At 33.5% G+C, this 21801-nt stretch overlaps 1 protein-coding gene across 9 annotated transcripts in view; it reads right to left on the reverse strand.

The window, feature by feature from the left end:
- The window catches only part of PDLIM5 (PDZ and LIM domain 5), a 187441-nt gene that overhangs the window by 64715 nt on the left and 100925 nt on the right, over positions 1 to 21801 (reverse strand). Inside the window, exons 4-10 of one of the 9 annotated variants that reach the window (XM_054591726.1) lie at positions 16034 to 16076; positions 11055 to 11071; positions 7577 to 7591; positions 5196 to 5213; positions 4776 to 4948; positions 4097 to 4133; positions 2746 to 3559 (exon numbers count right to left, since the gene is read on the reverse strand). In XM_054591726.1, coding sequence (XP_054447701.1) covers positions 3466 to 3559; positions 4097 to 4133; positions 4776 to 4948; positions 5196 to 5213; positions 7577 to 7591; positions 11055 to 11071; positions 16034 to 16076 — 397 coding nt within the window. In that variant the 3' untranslated portion in view covers positions 2746 to 3465. Of the gene's footprint in view, positions 1 to 2745; positions 3560 to 4096; positions 4134 to 4775; positions 4949 to 5195; positions 5214 to 7576; positions 7592 to 11054; positions 11072 to 14014; positions 14434 to 16033; positions 16077 to 21801 lie in introns of those variants that run through there. The other 8 variants (XM_054591724.1, XM_054591720.1, XM_054591717.1 and 5 more) reach the window with 8 other exon arrangements.

The raw sequence follows: 21801 nt of genomic DNA on the forward strand, positions 1-21801 counted from the left end.
ATCACTAAATTATAAATAGGGTATTATATATCAAACTCTTATACATGAATGATTTGTTTTTGAATGGCTATCTGTTTCCTACCTATATGCTACCAACATACACTGTGTTAAAATCCTGCTTTTTCTAGGTCTTCAATGAGGTCTGAAAGGGAAAAGCATTAACTTGATGATGATGCTCGTGGCTGACACTAACCAGGTGCGTGTCTGTAATTTATTTAGCAACTTGGTTCATCTGCTTGATTCTTCATTTTCTAATTTTACTTGAAAGTGGTTAGATATTATGATAAGACAACTTCCCATTTAAAATGCCATGTTAGTAATGAGAATGTAAGTTCTTTGCCCATGTGCATAAATACTATGTTTTTATAACACGCGTCCCCTCATACACTGTATTTGGGGCACACTGCGCTTTCTGTTCTGTGCTTGCCATGCCCCTTCCCTCCTCAGGGATTCCTCACTGCTTTTCTCTGTCTTGAGCGCTGACCCTCCAGATATCACATGACTGACCCCTGTCCTCTTTAAGGTGATCTACTCAGAGGTCCACGCTATCTAGTTACTCCCTCTCTGCCTAAGGCAAATTTCCTTTATATTAACTTATTTTACCTTGGTAATAAACACAACTTCTCATATCACCTAGTTTATATATTTATGTGTTACTCATTATTGAATCCCCAGCACATATCAGTGTCTGGTACTTAAATATTCAATAATTATTCATGTGAAAAAAAATGAATGCAGGCCATGAATGTTTATGATTTATATGATTTTAAATATGCATCAGAAACACAACAACTGCAAAATTATTTGTCTGGAGGAAATCTATATTTCTGGATAAATTTGAATTTATAAAGGGACTACTACTTTCTATCTTAATATCAATTTTTTTCTAAAACAAGCTAAAGTATTCTTTACCTGAATCTTTTTAAAGGACATAATGATGTACAAAATGAGTCTATTTCTGTTTCCACAAATAATGTATTTTTCTAGGAAACAAAATTACTGACTGTGTGGGAGATATTCTATATTCTGACTGGTAAAGCATTTTAAGAAAAAAAGTTGAAAATTCTTAAGAGTAACTTTCCAATTTTACATTAAAAACAAACCTACAATAAAGAAAGTCTGTATAAGACAGACAAACAAAAACAAGCTATAAATTAGGTCACTAGACTTACAATAATATTTTTGCAAAAAGCTTTTATAATTTTTGGCTAGCTTGTAAACTGGGACTATAGAATGACCCAGGAGATTAAATGAGTTTAGGAATTCAACCTCTGACAGGGTCAAATGGAGTGTCCTTTGTGATCCTGGCTAAACATTTATCCCCATACTCAATATGGACCATTCCATTTATCTAAGTTTATATTTTCAGTGCAACATTAAATCCTTTATTTTCAACCAGACAAGGTATTAAATTCTTATTTTCATCTGCACCTATTTCAAGTTATAAGGTTCTATACACAATTCTCTTCTCTTAATTAGGGGAAAGCTCTTTTATTTACCCCAAAGGGGAAAGCTCTTTTATTTACCCCAAACTGTCTTTCTAGTAGTTCTTTTTCTCAACTCTGTAGTTACTCTAGAAATTTGGTCCATGGGGGAAAATACCATGTTCACTCTACCCACACAATTAATTTTCATGAGACTTTGATTCTATCTTCTTCCAAACATTATCTTTTGAGATCAAAAAGGAGTTATTTGGTATAGGAAAGCCTATATCTAATGTCTTTTAGAGGCCAGAGACACAGACTTAAATTGTATTAGTGTCAGGATCATAAAACCACAGCATTATCTAAGGAAGAAATGATGCAGTAAAAAAAGACATTTTAGTATCTTATGAAGTGGAAATGAACGTAGATAAATCATAGAATTATTTTTCAAATGCACTGGCACGCCAAATTTTAGAGTAATCACTAACTGAAATTGATGTTAGTTTCTCCAAATAACCAGACAGTTGTCCTAGTCAAGAGTAAAAAGTGATATGGAAAAATTAAAATAGAACCTTGAATGCAGGCAAGATCCTTCAATAATCATTTTCACCCAAAGAACCAAGAGACTAATTAATTCTAGCTTTTGCAATAGTCTAATTCAGTGGTCCCCAACCTTTTTGTCATCAAGGACTGGTTTTGCGGAGGTAGGGAGTGGGAGCACAGGGATGGTTTCCGGATGATTCAAGCATATTACATTCAAGCTCACCTCCTTCTGTGCAGACCTGCTGGGTTCGCAGGTTGGAAGCCCCTGTCTAATTGATCTTCTATGTCACATAAAATGTTATGCTAAGTAATGCACAATTCAGGGGAAAAATAAAATATGGGCCTTTGTCATATACCACACTTACATTTCAGTAATCTCACAGAATTAAAAAGGTTTCCAAAATGAAAGATAATTATTTATTTTACCCAAGTAACACTGTAACAAATCTTGGATGGCACTGATACTAGTTCAAGGGAACAGAAAACAAGGTACAAAGCTAAGTTAAAGGCAACTTTATTACAATACTTTTCCAAACCTCAAAATGCATTTATTTTTGCATTTATATCTACTATATAATACATTATATTACAAGACAGAAAGCATTTCTGGTCAGATATTTCGCTGAATGTATTTCCCAAAATGGCACTTCCTAGGAATAGCAGCAACGCACAATAGTTTTTATTTCACTAAGTAAAATGTTTCTATAATGTTGCATAAAGAATCATTCATATTGTAATTTATGTTCATTCCTCTGATTTAAAAACAAAGCAAATCTACCTGTTCTGTATCTTACTAGTTAATACCTAGAAGTTGTCCATATGCTAATAACATCTACCAGCTTAGAAGTTTTTTGGTAGTAAACAAGAATTTTTAAATTAACCAAACCAAAAGAACAGTGTATTTTTCCCCATTGCAAATTGGGGCAGAATTCTCTTCCTTCCTTTTTTTAGGAGCCAAATCTAGACTTCCTCTTCTTCACATAGCCATCCTATATAATATGTACTTTAAAAGATACCCAAATCTATAATGAACTCTATTTTAATAAAGACTTCTTGTTTTAATTCACAACCCACTCTGAACATTATATAATAACTTAAAAGTAATCTTGGGAAATGTAGTACCATAAAGGAAGTATTTTCCAAATTATGTGGGGACATTATTTACTCATCTACCTCTGCTTCAAATGCCCAAACCAATTCAACTTACAAAAAGAATTTTTCCAATGGTACTATCCTGATAACAATGGAAACAGATATAAATCTATTGAACAGATTTAGTCCCTTAATATGCTCTATTGATTAAACATCTGTGAGCTACCACCTAGCATGTTAATCTTCCTTATTTTCACAACAGCAGGAAATGGTTAGAAAGTATAGAAAAGGTCCTATTTTTTTCATAAGGCAAATATTATACAGATTTTGCTATGAAGTTGGAAAAAAAAAGAAAAAGTGAATGAAAAGGTATGTGCTGGCTGCTTGAGGGGGCAAAGCTCATAAATCACTGTACGTTAAGAGCACGTGCTGAAACTTCATGGTGCCAGTCACGTAATTTTGTGTATTTGGGACTAAAGACGTGAAGGGGTATCTTTTCCCTGTGGAAATAAAAAAAGAAAAGAGAAGAGAAAAAAAGAAAAGTGGTAGAAGAGTCATAAGAAACAGCAAGAAAAAGTCTCTATACTTTGTTGATCATGCAGAAAACATGCCTTATAAAAGCTTAATTTCAGAGAGCTGTTTTATCTAATAGCAAAAGACTTTAAGAGTGGAGCATTTTTAGAAATACAGAGATTATTCTACAGAGCAATGGAAATTATTATAACCAAAATAAAGTGACTGCAAGATCACATGAACTCATTCAGAGACTACACAGTGTTAGCAAAGCAACCCAAATACACCCTTCTGTCCACTTATTTCAGTATTAAATAAACATTAGATATAAAATCCAGACAATATCTACTAGTTATAAAATCTGTAAGTTGTACATTCAAGTTCCACAAAAGTCACCAAAGTTAAATGTTTAGCTTCTAGTTGCAAAGACAAAATGCCATACCATTACACTTGAAAATGTAAAAAACAAAAACTGGGACTGTTCATGAAAGTATTCAATTTACCAAAAAAAAAGGACAACTTACTTTGCCTTCTTTGTATTATCAGTTTCAGATTCTTTCACTGAAATATAATAAGTGATATCCAATATTAGTTTGTTTTTTAAACTTTGAAGTCACTTAACCCAGCGATTTTCAACCAGTGTGTCATAAGAATTTTTAAAACATGCAATACCTGACTACTTAGTCAGGAGCACTGACCTCTTTTCCTTTAAATTGTCTAATAAAAAAATGACAACAGCCAACAGAACAATAACTGTCAGTGTAAATCAATCAAAATTAAACTTTTTTTTTGGTCAGATAAGCAAAAAATGTATTTTTTGGTGTGCCACAGAATTTTAGTAATTATTTTAAGTGTGTCATGAGATAAAAAAAAAAAAAGGTTGAAAATCGCTGACTAAAGCAATTACATGCACCAATCAATACCAAGTGATCAAGCTGCACAGAGCCACTAAAATATTCCATTATCGTCTAGTCACTGGCTGTATACTACAATCAGTACTACTGTTACTACTGCTTTTATACTTTTCAATTTAACTTCCCTGGGGTAGTTTCTTACTTACAATACCCATATTATGCATGGCATAATTTAAAGGCAAACTGTCTCAGGAATATTACTGTTTTCCAATAATTGTCTATCTGTCTAAACGCTACTTCTCTGTGGCACAGAACATTCATCGGTTAGCGTCCCTAGACAATCACTTACAATGCTCAGTCCCAGTGATTTGGGCCAGGATTCGGAAAGAGCGAGACTGAGTTGTGCCAGTCCTCGGACGCCAGTCTTCAGTATCCTCAATCAGTCTCTTCTTGCTGGCATCACTGTGAGTAGGTATGTGATAAAACTCTGTATTGCGCTCCACAATGTGTTTTCTCGGTGGGCTAGAATTAGGAAGGAAAAAAAAATTATTTTAAGGATAAATACCCACTGCCAAATTATTGAAAAGGCATACATCTAATCCTGTGTTCCTTTAATATATTTTGCTTTTGCAAGCATACACAGCTTCATTTTTTAAAGAGAGCATTCTTCTAAAATAATGTAGGCTACGTTTTTTTAAAAAATTAGGGAAAAGAGGGTATGTATATGCTAATATAAAATAATAGTATATCTATTCAACAGAAAGGTTACCGTTTAGGTGGGATTTTCCTTTTTAAGTGACAGAAGAAGGCAGCAGAAGAGTTTTCCAACATGAAGAAAAGGAAAAGAAAAGATTAAGAAAAGAAGGAAACAAGGGGAAATTAAAAAGTCCACAGAAGTTAAAATAAAACAATTTGAAATTATGTACCTGTATTTTTCATCTAATGCCTAACAAAACATAGATATGAACTACATTCACAATCACTACCAAACATCGATATGCTGCTAAAATATATTAATTTTGACAAAATTAAATGATCAAGTCTTCACTAGGCCCAGGAACCAAGAATGGTTTGGTACAGGCTAAACCAGCAATTCCACACACAACTTTGAAAAGGAACAGAGTTCCTTTTCATTCACATGCGCTGATAGATAGCCCTCATCCTTAATAAAATTGTGTGCAGAATCAGCATATAATGAAAAAGAACAATGGTGTATCAGAAACCAATGAAATATTTATCAGAAGACCAAGATGTAAATATTGGCTCTATGATTTTCAGATGTGTGATTTTGGACCAGTCAATCTCACTAAGCCTCAGCTTTTTCATAAGACAAGAATATTACATACAAAGTCACATTGTTCTAAAGATTATATGAAATAATATATGTGAAAGGGATAAATAAACTACAGAGTTTGCTAAGAACATTCATTTTTTCTCTTAATAAAACATAAATGTTGGGGGATTTATAGAGTATACTATTTTAAAACTTTAACCTGAAATCTAGTGAACGTAATAAATATTCCTTCCATCTCTCCTGTCTCTCCCAAAACAGGATAAATGCAAACTTTTGGAGGCTAGAGTTTAATATCAGAAGAGAAAAAGGAACCTGAGTCTGGACTAGCAGACTACTGGCACAAGGTCCAAGTAGAGAAAGTGCTCTAAGAGTATCAGACGTGAGCAAGAACACCTGCTAGGTTAAGTCACTGCTAGTAAATCACAGTGCTATAAGAACTCCACATGACCATTGTCATTTTAACAGTTCCACTATCAAAACTGTCACAGTACGCCAGAATAGTTTTTGTCCAGTGAAGGGCATGACAGAATTAACATTAACACTGGCTTGAGAGTCAGGCACATAAAAGCTCAGGCACCACGTCCTCCACTCAGCGTGTTTTATGCAGGTCATTTATCTCTGCAAGCTAGACTTTTCCCATCTGAGAAATGGGGATTGCATCTGCTTTAATGGGCTGTTTTGAGGAATGAATAAGATAAAAAGTGTATGTAATATGTTTTCCACAGTAGCTAATAGTATTGGTCTCATAATGTTTTCTTTTATTACCAGAAAATTATTTGCCATTCATATTCTAAGACTAGGGGTCATCTGCATATATAAGAAACAGAATCAAAAGCATTTATTATACAAAATTAGTAATATTATTATAGTTTTTGGTAAAACTATAATATTCCAGAAATGAAATATCTAAAACACCTTTTACTAATATTGAACAAAACCTAATTCATTCTAAAACAAAATTTTTTAAAATTATAAAATAATAGGCATATATTATTTTGTAACCACATCTTTGACAGATATAAATTCCTAAGTCGATAATAATTTATCTCATGCAATTGTTTGAATAACTTTATTTTGGCTATTAAACTTATAGTTTTAAATTTCTCTATAATTAGTGATTGTAGTTTTACTCTTAAATGGTGCCAATTTGAGGTATAAGACTATTTTATAATCTATAAAATGTCTGATCTATAAAAGTACAAAACAATGGTGTCAAATTAAGAAACCAAGAATGAAAAAATAACACCACATTGATTTTTAGTTACAACACACTTGCAAGAAGTAATAGCACACCTTAGACTCTGACATTACCACAGCAAAGGTCTTGTGCTAAATGATTTGATGTTTCTAAACAGTTACTTAGTGTTTTCTGGCTTTGCAACTCTATAGACTCTGATGACTAAAATTAAAAAAGAGAATAATCGCAATGATTTTACTTTAAAAAATATATGTGGGATAGACTATAAACATAACTAGGAACAAATAATTTATTTCAAAATACAGACATTAAAAATTAGCAAGCTTATTTAAAATTTTAAAGAATACTAAACAAGGGAGGCCCAAACTACATCTCTAGTGCCAATATATACCATGTATAATACTTACCTGTCTCCATACGGTTTAGCTTATTAAGTTTTTCCCCTGCAAAGGCATAGATACTCTAAACACATTCACTGATTCATACAAAGTTCTCTATCATGAAAAACATGTTTCTTGAGTTCCGTAACATATTTGAAAATTCTTGCAATGAGAAGATGCTAACAAAATTTTCTGGTGGTGGTAAGTTGAAAGCAAGATAAAGAGCTATAGAGGATAATGATGAAAATTACAAGAACTACTATTAATTAGGTACTTACACGGGGCCAGGGTTACTGAAAGAGAAATAATACACACACACACACACACACAGAACATGATAGAGTAGAGAAGACATTGATGTTCCCAGGATGATGTAAAACACACAAAGAAGAGGCCAAAACAAAGAAGAAGAAGAAGAAAAGATAAAAATGAAATAAATTTAAAACAATGAATTTACATCAAGATGTTATACAAACATCATGCTTCAAAATAATAATGTAAGTACAGACATACAAAAATGAACAAGTGTTAGTCAAAATTTTGTTACAGTGTTATTATTTGGACAACTGTTTTATCTGCATTTTTGTTTCCAAAAACATTACAAAATACTTTATATATCAATGTTAGTTCAAGTCTCAAGATACTAATACCAAGAGAGAAAGATCCGTTATTTTAAAAAATGTCTAGATTGTTTTAAATTCATTTTAGCATGAATCCAAATTCCTAACAAAAAGCACAGATTGAATAATTATTGCATGTAACATGTAGAAACAAATTGTTTTAGAATTATTTTTCAAACCAGGGAATAAGAGAAAAATAACTTACATAACATGAGTAGTATATAGTAATAGCAAGTGTAATTGCACATAAATTATCCTGAAGCATGTATTATGAAGAAATGACACACTACTTGAAAATTTTATTTTTTTAAAAGTAGCGATTATGATGAAAAATACAGGAAGCACAGAGGGTCATAAATAATGGGCTATTATTTAATCTTCATACACTCCCCTGTCCATCACTACCACTGCCCTCATTCACAAGCAAATATCAGTAAGTTTAGAACTGATTAGTACAAACCCCATAGTTCTGTATTATCACTGACCTAATTAACCCAGAAAGGCTTGTCTGATAATAAAGGAACTAAGTTAATAACATCTAAAGGGGGAAAACCTCAAAACATAACTCACTCACATAGCCTATTAAATATAGAATCATTAAAAAATATAATTAACCCATTAAAAGAGTGGGGGTTAGGTATGCTGACCTCCCTGCAGTTGAAAACCCATGTATAACTTTTGACTTTCCCCAAATTATGTTGTTCCTTGGCATCGTCCAGGGATTGGTTCCAGGACCCCCTTGGATATCAAAATCCACAGATGTTCAAGTTCCTTATATAAAGTAGTGTGGACCAAAGCATAAAGCAGTCCCTTCACACCTGTGGTTCCCAACTGTGGATCAAAAACACTGTTTTCAATCCGCAGTCAGCTGAGCCCAGATGCAAAAACACAAGGATAAGGAGAGTCAACTGTATATTTATTGAAAAAATTCTGCATGTAAGTGATCTATGCATTTCAAATTCATGTTGTTTAAAGGTCAACCGTATATTCACATTCCTTTAAGGAGAGAGAAGATAAAATAAAAACTCTAATTCGTTATAACATAGTGAGAAAAACTCCCTATCAGATTTAATACTAAGACTGTGTAGTGTGGCTATATTTCCAAACATCAAAGTTTCATGAACTCACTAGAAGGCTGAGTTTCACTGAATGGGGGTGGGACACAGTAGTTAAGTTGATCTCAATAGTTCACCAATACTAACTCTTCATCTAGCCACAGGGTAAAGCATGCCTTCCTCTGCCTTGCTGTTTTAAGTAGTAGGAAAATAGTTTTTCAAAATAACCTTCCTCAGCAGAATAGAATTTTAGATGCATATTTAAACATTTACAGTTTGGGGAGGGATGTTCAGTGAGATGCAGCAAATGGAGGGTTGATTGATTTCAACATAAAGATACCAATTGGAATATGACAAGTATTTTTATGCATTTTAGAAAATCTGCCCAACTGGAACAGCCCATCATACACCACAGTGGCATATATACCAATGTGACAGTCAAATGACCTGGCCTTTTACCCTGTCTATTTTGCCCACTTCCCCTCTGCCCTGGGCAAGTTGCAATCTACAGAAAGAAGCCTCTTTTTCTTCAACAGTGAAATGAATTACAGTTTTTCTTTCAGACTTGTTGCAAGAGGATGTTTAACATATCGATTTGAAGGCACTGAAAACTATACAAACACAGGGTTGTTAGGACAGATTGAGATCTCAACTGCTCAATGTAAAAAAAGTACTATTAAACCCCGCTGCAGCTTATACACATTATGTGCTCATATAGCCTCAATTCACTCAATTTATCCTCAAGTCTACACTCATTAAAAACAAATATTAATTCAAAGTAACAGAAATAAGCCCAATTCACAAACAGGAGATACAGAGGAAGGCACACCAAAAGCTGACTCCAAAAACGTAGGCTCCCATCTTAGTTCCATCACTTAAAAGCTGCCTGATTTGAGAAAATTAAGTAACTTCTCAGTATTCAGTTTAAATGAAAATTAAATCACATAACGCATTTAGAATCACGTAGCACAATGCATAGTAATACCTAATAAATAAATGTCAATCTCAATCTTAAATACATATTTAACCTAAATGCTGAAATTTATTTTTCCAAGTCCCATTTACCTCTTTACAAGTCAAATTGTTTCACTGGAATCTAGGAACTAGTCAAAGTCTTTGTGTATAAGAATTTAACTTTAAATAGACAAATAATAAATCAGGGTTGGGAATTTTTCCCTAGTACATTGGTGTGCAATATTCCTAGTGTATATAATATGAAACTACTCGGTTAACGAGACCACAGTAACAATAAAATAGCTTTGTTCTAATAACTCAATAGTGAACTAGTGTGTCTAGGATAGATATTTCCTATTTCCAATTTTACTGTTAGAGTAATTATAAAGAAATTTCAGCACAAGCTCAGAATTGTCATAACTTGATTAAAACAAAATTACTTTAAATTCTTATCTAATGTGATTTTAAAAAGTTAGTATTCACCAGCCAGTTTACTGTCAATACCAACCAATAAAACAGCAAGGTTTTTAAGTTATACTTCAGTGATTCCCATTGTCTATGCCAACTACCTATGACATACAAGAAGTTGATAACTATCTCTCTTAACTAATTTCAAAGGTGTATAGACTTTCTATCATCCAGTGATACACAACTGCACATATAGAGGTCTACACCTTCCAGCAACATTGTTTGAAAAAGCAAAAATGTTATTAGAGACTTTACATGAAAAGCACTTGTTTTATGAATTTGTAAATCAAGTCAGTTTTACATATGCCAATCATCAGTGGTATATTTGTTTGTTTTCCGATCTACCTTTACTTTGTCTTTTAGCAGTCTAGACTGGTACACATTACATTGCATTCCCCAAAGCATTACCTCTTTTAATCCATTACACAGCAAATCCCACATACATTTTATAACACAAGTCAAACACTAATATTTATTATCATAAAGCAATTCACCACCACATAGCAATGCAAATCAAACTTATTGAAAATACTAAATGTGGTTATTCTAAATTATAGCTATTTTGCAAAATTTAACTTAATTTTGCAAAAATTCGGCATTCATGCTGTTTACTCATATATAAATCACCATATTTTCTCTCCAGTAATGTGGATACTAACTTTGTCACTTGTGTTTTCTGCAAAGAGAAAAGCATTTTAAAATATTACTACCATATCATTATATTTTGTATCTTCCAAGGCCAGGTTCTTCAAAATACCACATAGGAACTGTTAGAAAAAAATTGCAGTCCAACAAAATTGAAATTAATAGAGGTTACATGAAAAGACTTACCTCTTGAAAGCAGTGGCACATTATAATGCAAGGGTGTATGGAAAGGGAAAAAGTAAATCATTTAAACTACTTGATGCAAAATAGCTTCTCTTCCAGTTTGGAATATAAAGTGCCATTTTGCTCTAAGAACAGTAAGGAGAGTGGTACAAAAGTAGCAAGCCGAGACCAATAATTTTTATATATTAAAGAAAGAAAAAATTTCTTAAAGTGCCTTGTTCATTATTATTTACATGAAGCAGGAATGCTTATATCATATTATTAAGAAATATTCTGAAGCTATCAACATAATCATAGATCTAATACTATTAGATAGGATGAGTAATTATTTCTCCGTAATTAGTAAGTACTTGTGTCTTAAGTTTGCTAATACTATATAAATATGGATGGGATGTCTAGCAAACTGGCAAATTAACAAGTTACTTCAAATCACTTAAAAATTGAAATATCTTGCTTTGAGGAAAAAGATAACATGCATTTAACTTTACATCCTTCTGAAATCTTAAATTTTTGGCTACTGGCATATATTATCTTTTAAATAAAAAGTAATTAATAGAAAGTAAAAACTGTAAACTTTGAAAAATGCTTTGTTCCAGATCTTTTGAAACATCATAAAAATACAGGAAATTTAATAATCATGTAATTAGTGAAATGTCTGACAGAGATTAAAATAAAATAAAAAAAGTTTGGCACCTGATGCAGGAAATGCATTGATCAATAACACAAAACACCTAATCTTCAAATGACACTTCCTGACAAGTACAGTGTATGATTTATTTTTTCTTTCTCTAATCTAATGTAATAAGAGGAAGGGCACTGTAAATTTGTTTTAAAATTTCAGAGGCACCACACTTTATTTTCAGAGTAATCAAATTTTCACTGCCCTATCATCTGGACATTTGAAATCAAGCTATTTTTAAATACACCCAGTTTGCAAATGCAAAGCAGTAATCTGCTTGTTAATGATGCAAAATACATAATAATGTCTTTCCTCCTGAATCTTGCACAGTGCTGGACACCAGGCACATGTTCAATAACCACATGGTGATTGATAAAGAAGCCACCATGAAGGTCCTATTATAACTATACCACAGCCTACAGTTTCAGTTTGAAAATAATATACTTTAAGTCATTTCAAGTTTAATCATCAAAGCTATGCTTATAGAACACAAAATTCTAACTTGGTGTTTTTACGTACTTTAAATGTACTTTTCCATAACCTCAATTTGCTCTTACCTCTACAGTTTTCCATTAAGAAGACTGTCATGTAAAATTTCAAGAAGTATTAATAAGGAGAAAAGATTTTAGTGTAAACACTTCCTTCAATGGACTTTCCTTTTACTGAACCAGCAATTTAATAAACACAGTAAACTTCTGCTTTTAGTTTTCTGTGGGGCTAGCATTTGATAGGCAGTATCTGTCTTTTCAGAATATCCACTTTGATTACTTTAAAATCAACTGTCTTAAACTAGATATATATTAAAAAAAAAAAAACAAACAACCAAACACAATTCAACACTACATACTATTTTTCTCCCTCACATGAAAAAGAAATAACATTCTTTGAAGGACACTAATTTTCCTCAATATCTACAGCAAAACTTTAAAAAACCACCCACAACCACAAAACCATTATGTGAGGACCAGTAGCTGTTCCTCCAGACCTCCTCCTGCACTTTCTCTCAGCAGCAGCCTGGAACCCTGCCACATCTTTTTCAAAGCCCCACAGTTGCCATGGCAACAGTGCTACCCAAGCACAGTCCCTTCATTACATGAATTACCATTCGGAAGGGATTATCTCAGAAAGAACCTAGCCACACAATTCTTTTAATTATATTTTCTTGGGAACTGGCATTGGTAAAAACCATCATGCATGCAGATTATTTCCCTTTGTTTTCCTTTTTAAAGTACACTTTTTGTCACAATAAATCTTGTCAAAATGAGTTTATAAAAATGACTTGGGTATTAAATATGATCACTGAATTCAAAAAAGAATAAAATGACCATCTATAAATAAAAGACTTCAAAAGGGAAAAATTATAAGGAATAGATTTTTTAAAAACTTGTAACATTATATATTTAGTGTCCATTGCTTTAAAACTATTCATTTTAGAAACATTTTCACAATGACAATATTCTCTAATTTGCTTCTGATGTTTATAAGCAGCCCTTGACATTATTGTTCTGTCATTATTGTTTGCCTTTAGAGACTAAATTCGAGCATAACCTTACCTGAAAACAATGTCGCTAGCTATTTAACCTAAGCCAATGCATCTTACATAGACATGAGTGAAAACTAAATTTGTTTTCTGTCTTTGTAAGACTAACTCCTAGAAAAAAAAGCTTCTAACAAACTCATTTCCTCTCTCCTTAGGACATGATACATAAACTGATAAACTGACACAACTGTATAAACTTTTAAACTTGTCTGTTTAAACTTCTGGTGGCTAATAAAGGGATGGAAAAATTAAGGAAGAAAGATGTAAGATTTTCCTTGCATTATAAGTGCCAGCTGCTCAATGTTGTGCTAGGACTTGGAGAAAAAGAGTTATAGCATATGTTACATGATTCATAACATGTCAAAATGCATAATTAGGTTTTGATTAACCTATAATTGCCTTGCACGAAGTGCTGTATGTATAGAAAATAAAGCTACATGCTAATGAAGCAAATAAAACCTCATTTCCCTTCCTTCAAAGAATAGCTGCTTTGGGGGGAACTTAGATTGTTTCCTGGAAATTGCCTGAAAGAAGAGTTTTGATAAGAGCAGAAAGCACCCTTGGCCACCTACCCATTTTGCTGTTTACTGTCACCCTGGGATCCTCTTCTCTGTCCCTCTGCTAGCTCCTGAGCAGTCTCGGAACACACGCTGGTGACTGTGGGCTGCCGTGGGACATTAACTGCAGGTTTACCAGCGCTCAGTGCAGGTGAACGCTGGTCAGCACTAAGATTGGCATTAGCATGCAGTCCAGGTGCAGCAAATAGGGGAGGAGCGACAGCAGCCACAGGTGGAGGGGAAGCATGTGATGAAGTGGTTGCATGGGCTGGGGTGAAGGCAGACGATGGTGATGGAATGGATGTGACTTTTGGTGAAGACACAGAACCAAAGGGTCGTGGTGCCTTATTGTAGGCCAGGTTGGTTGTGGAAGTGATTTTGGACACAGCAGGAGATGTAATGGGCACAGGTTTAACTACTTCTTTAGGTTCTCCCTATGTAAAATAAAAATAAACATACACAAAAACACACCAAATACATGCAAAATAGATTCACTGAAAAAGAACACAGCTCAGTTTTTAAAAAGACAAACACAATCATGTTAGCAGCTCAAACTGTACATGTTTCCAGATAAAAACAATTAAGTTGATATAGCATAACATGCATGCTAACTCTTCTCAACATGCATAACACAGATGCACACACTGAATATATTTTTTTAATAAAAATGAAAGCAGTTTCAAAATATTCAGAAAATAGAGCAGGAAAGCTATCAAAAAGCCTAAAGGCCATCATAAATGTCAATTTAGATGTATTCCAAAGGAAAAAATTTTAAATACCTCATAATAAATAATACACTGCTAACCAAAATGTTTATTTTAAAATATCCAGACTCTCAATTATAATTTCCTCTTTCAAACATGTTTAATTACTTCCAGAGTATAATCATTTGATTCATGCAGAAGCAGCAGCATATTTCTAACTCTTCATTTAAAAAAAAGGGGGGTAAGATTGTTTTCAACATCTAACTCAGAAATGTGCACATTCTAATTAATTATTTTGAATCAAGAAATTGTTTCTAAAGAAGCTGCTTTTTAAAAATCAACAAAAAAGCAAACAAATGAACAAAACAAAAAATCAATCCTTTTCCTTTAGTCCACCAGTTTCTCTCTCCAGGATGTTTTGAGATATCATTCAGGAGATAAAAAGAAAAAAAATTCTTTCCCAAAATAAATATTTAATAGTTACATAGGGAACAAAAAATGATCTTAGATTTTTTTTTTACTGCTATGGGCCAAAGAAAAAAATAACTAGTAAGGAAGATCAATTCCTCCTAAAATTAACAGAATTTGTGCTTACAAATCCTTCTTCCAAAGCAAGTGTAAAATTTTTTAAAAATTTAAAAAGAAATCCCTATTCACTCTACCATCCTGAAATAAAAACAATGAAATTTTTAAACAATCATACAACAGGAATGTTTTAAGAAAACAAAGATAATCTAAATTAATCTTGTAAAAATAATAAAGCTAACAGAGGGGGGAATAATAGCTGAATACCTCAGCAAGTCAATATAATAAGTAATTTGATAGAAAGGCACAAGTAAAATTAAAAAGAAACCCCCAACAGCATATAGCAGATGTATATGAATAATGGTTTGGGACAATTTGAGGGTATATATGAGAGGAAAAAGGCATTTGCCAATAAGCTAATCCAAGAATACTTGGAAAATGTAATTTAAAACTTATTAATATTATGAATAAAATGCAATTAAAGACTTGTGACATTCATTTTTAGTAACCACTTATTCTTTTTAGAATATCTGAATAAAAACAGGCAAATTAAATGTAAAAATTGGACATGTTATTGATAATATATGGCACTAGAATAATGTTTTAAAATGTAACTATAGTTAGAGAGATGGGAATTCTGTATGTGTTGACTTCCGTTTTCCCCTGTCATCTTTAAAGGAAAGAACTGTGAGGAAAACTATTGAAAATATAAATTGTCCATTTGGCCTGAGAAAGGAATAGAAATGACAGCAGTTCAAGAGGGGCTATTATATGGTACTCTGGTGATACTAGATTGGAGACACACCTTTTGAACAGGAACTGGTTCAGGCTTGGATGTAGCAGATGCTCTAGGTGAAAAAAAGAGAGAAAATAGAAAAAAAAGACAAATTTTATAAACTTGTAAACTTATTAATGGAATTTATATTATATACCTTACTATACTAAACCATCAGGATTTACATTTTTATAACTCATGATTTTGACTATTCATATTCTATTAATTAGTTTAATGGAACTCAAATGCTGCAAGATCCAATTATACCCGTACATACATTAGTTCTCTACCCACTTGAATGAGGAAAGACAAACAACAATCATGTTTACTAATGCACTCGTGTTTAACCTTTGCATTAAAAAGCTATTCCCTATCCAAAAGAGCATAGGATAATAAACATGACTTTTTGATCCTTGAGTGGTTCCTGAAACATCTCATGTGAATCGTTTCCAACAGTATCTGCCTTTTCCCCTAACATTCATGAATCCATCATGGGATACTGGCCTCTTTGTCAAGATACTGAATAAAATCTAGTTGAACTAGTCACCGAGTATTTATTTTGTATTCATATTCTTAACTGCTTTTGCAAGTTTATTTGTTATGGTAAAACTAAACTCTGTAAGTTCTTCCATTAAACTGTGATTTCAGTGAGGGTAATGACTCTGTTCCATTTGTGTCTCTGTGTCAACACTGTGCCTGGCATGAAAGGTCATTAGTAATGACTGTGAAAAGGAGAGAGCAAGGAAAGCAGGACAATAATCCATGTACAGGCTTAACTATTTCCAAATTCAAATTAATTATTTTTAATATATGCTTTCTGTATTATTACTGTTCCTTTGGTTAGCATGGACTAATAGTAGCAATAATTTATTTAGAGCAATTATCTCATACAATCATGAAAAACAACCAAAGTAGCAACGATCATTATCCTGATTTTTCAGATGAGGAATTTCAAAGCTAAAGTAAATTACTTACTAGGATAGAGCTAAGGCCAACAGTTCTTATGTATTACAATATACTGGCTATAGTCAAGAACAGTAACTAAATGATTAGCAAAGTTTCTAATAATTTAGAGGCTATTTACCCAGTATTAAGGCACATGTTATGTTTAATAATGCCAGAAGTAGTTTGACTCCCCTTCCATTACACAAACCTGAGGATAAGTCATCAAGTGCAAAATCCAAGAAACGTAACCATTGTAAGTAAGTAAATAAGCAATAATTTTAGAATACAAACCACGAGATTGTTTTACTTATAGAGAAAGAAGATGCTAGCAAAGGATATTTGGCCTCTATGAGCATAACTTAGTAAGGACCTCCAAACATTTTTAGCAGCAAATGAATTTTCCAATAATTAATTTAGTTAGCTTGGGCAAGCACTAACTGAATAGTTGATTAACCTAATGAGAGGCCAGAATAGATGTTAACATTTGGTTACTGCTATACAGAATTATACTCTGTGCAGCTGCATAACTTTCCATGTGTACTCTCAAACAGACTTTCCATTCGTACTCTCAAATTTCTTTTTTAGCTTATAAGGTTATTATAACAAGCAAAAGAACAATGGAGTCTTCCTTTCATTGGAATTTCACAACAAGATGCAAATCACAAAAGATCTTTGTAGTAAAACCACCCAAGACATTATTTACAGTTTACCATAATAAAGAGGGCAGTATCTTTTTTTTTTACATCTGGACACTTAAAGGAGCATGAAACTCTTCTAGCAATGTAATAACAATTTATGAAAAACAACATGATGTTTAATAGTTACTAGGTTTACAAACAAAATAAAATGCATAGATCCTATGTATACAAAAACCAAAACTTTAGTTTTTTTCCTAGATGTTTGTTTTCATTTAAAGAGTATTAACAACAGCAGAAACCACAGAATGGTTATTTTACATTAATTTTGGAGTCTAACCACTTCTTTTGTTGAAAAAGCATAGATTATAAATGAATCCTAACATTCTTTATGGATTGAAAGTTCAACAGAAACACTGTCTGAAATTTTAAATTCACAAAAAACTTTGTAAGTCTGACAACTGAATCTCTCCTTTTTGCCTTTTCATAAGGTCTCACGAGGGCAGTGACATGAACTAAGATAACCAGTCAGAGAAAAGAGGGGCAACATGTCCTTAAAATCCCAGGATTGAGTCCATTACATATTTAAAAAACAAAAATCTTATAGGAAAAAAATAGGCTGACTAATAATTAAATGTCAAAACTGTTTTCACAAGATGCAATAAAAATTAGTTCTGTTGGTTTAAATATTTAAATAACCATCAAATTAGTCAGAAAACGCTGAAACTTAGAAGGTTCTTTAGAGTTATGGTATCACAGGCCAATCAGGTACTCATCTGATCTCAGGTTGAATATTTACAGGAGCTCACAATTTAAGCCATGTAATTTTTGAATGCTTCCATTTAAAGTGGGAGTAAACAGAGTAAGTCAACCTCTCCACATTAAAAATAGCTGGAAAAATATTTTTTAAAATATTTGATTTATTTATTTTTAGAGAGAGGGGAAGGGAGGGAAGAAGTGAGGGAGAGAAACATCAATGTGTGGCTGCCTCTCATGCGCCCCCTACCAGGGGTGTGGCCTGCAACCCAGGTATGTGCCCTGACTGGGAATTGAACCAGCAGCCCTTTGGCTTGCTGGCCAGCACTCAATCCACTGAGCCACACCAGCCAGGGCTAGAAAACATTTTTAACACATAGCATATGTACATAAAAATCTACCACATGCATTAATTACATTTTAAAAGATTAGTATATTAAAAAAATTTCATAAATGTAATTATATATTTTATGACACAAACTACTGTGGTTCAGAAAATTTAGAATACATGACAAATAAAATGTGCAAAATTAAAAAATAGCAATAACATCAGTTTTCTTTAAAAAAATCAAACTTTACTAATTATTACAGAATAACAAAATAAAAAGATCATCACCTTTTACTTTCAAACATGTAAAGATTAGTTTTAATGTTAATACATAATGCTTGTGAGAATATGCTATATGTTGCTGGACAAACTATGTAGTATTATATAGTTCTTTTGGGAAATAATTTGGCATTTATTTATAAAAAGCCTTCAAGAAAGCTCATGCCTTTTAATATAATAATTACCTTCTGGGAATCTATCATCATGAGTAAATAATCTGAAATATGGAAAAGACTTCTCTATGAAAATATTTGTTCCCTACAATATAACTTATAATACTGAAAAACTGAAAACTGATTAAATACACAATGAGAAAATGGTACAACTATAATAAAACCACATGATGAATCAGTATACAATTATTAAAATCATTCTTAAAAAGAATTCTGAATTATGAGAATGTGCTTACTTTATAATGTTAAGTGAAAAAAGGGAGATAAAACATTCACAGGACGATTAGTGCATGAAAAAAAGTGTATGTATGGAAACACATCAACATTTTAATAGAGGCTCCCTATGAATACTTGTTTTTTCTCTTTTGTGTGTGTTTTCCATATTTTATACAATATACATGTGCTAATTTATATAAGTAAGACTTTTTCTCTAAGTATGCTTCATAGAAAACCACTTCCCAAAACATGAAATAAACAAAAAGGTTCTGTTATCAAAGATATCTGAAAAACTTGAAGGTAAAGTTACAAAAGCATCATAGCCACAAGACTTCTCAGAGTCTTTAAATGCCTACAGAAGAAAATACTTGACTGCTGGTCAAGACTGAGATGTCAGTAAACATACCTTACCTGTGCGCACGAGTACAGCAAAACATATGGCTACACTACAAAACAAATGTCACCCAGAATTGTCAGAAAATTGCAATACGTGGAAGTCTAACAACCAAGGATTTAAAGAAACCACTTCATCCAGATGGGTAGGAGGGGCAGAGACACAGAAAGGCTCACAGATGGAAACAGGCAGTCCCACATCCACGCATAGTGGATAAAAAACAGGAGGTATACCTTGGGAGTGAAGGATCCCAGCCCCAGTCCAGACCACCCAGCCTAGGGTCCCAGCCCAAGGAAGATAAATCCCCTTAACTTCTGGCTGTAAAAACCAGTGGGGGTTGGGGTGGCAGGAGAAACTCTATTCTCTTAAAGGGCCTGCAACAGACGTAGGACTCACACAGACTCACCCGCTATGGGATTCAGCACCAGGGTACCAGCTGGAAGAGCACCAGTGACATATGGGAGAAAATGAAGTACGAGTGGGGAGACAGCTTCCTCTTGGGAAAAACTCCAGAGGCCAGACATCAGCAGTGTCCCCTCTGCAAGCCCTCCGCCACACAGAACAACAGAGTGCTAGCAGGGTTGCCCTGCTCTGGCAATTACCTGAGGCTTTGCCTCATACAACTTAACAGGTGGGCTAAGACAGGGAGTCAAGCAGCTCTACCTAATACATAGAAACAAACACAGTGAAGCTGCCAAAATGAGGAGACAAAGAAACATATCCCAAATGAAAGAACAGAAAAAAAAACTCCAGAAAAAGAACTAAATGAAATGGAGATAAGCAACCTTCAGATGCACAGTGCAAAACACTGGTTATCAGGACGCTATAGGACTCATTGGGTACTTCAATAGCATAAAAAAGAACCAGGCAGAAATGAAGTTTGCATTAAGTGAAATAAAGAAAAATCTACAGGGAACTAACAGTGGAGGGGATAAATCTGAGACCCAAGTCAGTGATTTGGAATACAAGAAAGGAAAAAGTATTCAATCAGAACAGCAGAAAGAAAAAAGAATTCAAAAAAAACAAGGATAGTCTTAGGAACCTCTGGGACATCTTTAAACATGCCAATGTTGGAATCACAGGAGTGCCAGAAGGAGAAGAAGAGCTAGAAATTGAAAACTTAATTGACAAAATAATGAAAGAAAACTTCCCTAAGTTGGTAAGGAAATAGACATACAAGTCCGAGAAGCACAGAGAGTCCCAAACAAGATGTACCCAAAGAGGAACACACCAAGACACATCATAATTAAAATCCCAAAGGTTAAAGATAAGAAAAAATCTTAAAAACAGCAAGAGAAAAGGAGAGAGTTACCTACAAAGGAGTTCCCATAAGACTATTAGCTGATTTCTCAAACAATATTTTGCAGGCTAGAAGGGACTGGCAAGAAGTATCAAAGTGATGAAAAGCAAGGACCTACAACCTTGACTACTCTATCCAGCAAAGCTATCATTTAGAACTGAAGGGCAGATAAAGTGCTTCCCAGACAAGGTAAAACTAAAGGAGTTCATCATCACCAAGCCATCATTATATGTAATGCTAAAGGGACTTATTTAAGAAAAAGAAGAGTATCAAAATGATGAATATTAAAATGGCAATAAATCCACAACTATCAATAACTGAACCCAAAAGACAAACTAAGTAAACAAGCATAACAGGAAAAGAATCATAGATATGGAGATCATTTGGAGGGTTATCAGTGGGGAGAGGGAAGGGGAAAATGGGGCAAAAGTGCAGGGATTAAGATGCACAAATTGGTAGATACAAAATAGGCAGGGAGATGTTAAGAACTGTATAGGTAATGGAGAAGCCAAAGAACCTACATGCATGACCCATGGACATGAACTAGATGGGGACTGCTGGAAGGAATGGGGGTAGCAGGTGCAGGGGGAAAAAGGGGCAAAGTTGGGACAACTGTAATAGCATATTCAATAAAATATAGGTTTTTTTAAACAAAAGAAAGCCCTAGCTGGTGTGGCTCAGTGGATTGAGCACTGACCTGCAAACCAAAGGGTCGCTGGTTTGATGCCCACTCAGGGCACATGCCTTGTTTGTAGGCCAGGTCCCCAGTATG

Source organism: Pteronotus mesoamericanus, unplaced genomic scaffold (genome assembly GCF_021234165.1).
Source record: "Pteronotus mesoamericanus isolate MK-2021 breed Mesoamerican mustached bat unplaced genomic scaffold, CSHL_Meso_final scaffold_232, whole genome shotgun sequence".
Classification (NCBI taxonomy): Eukaryota; Metazoa; Chordata; class Mammalia; order Chiroptera; family Mormoopidae; genus Pteronotus; species Pteronotus mesoamericanus.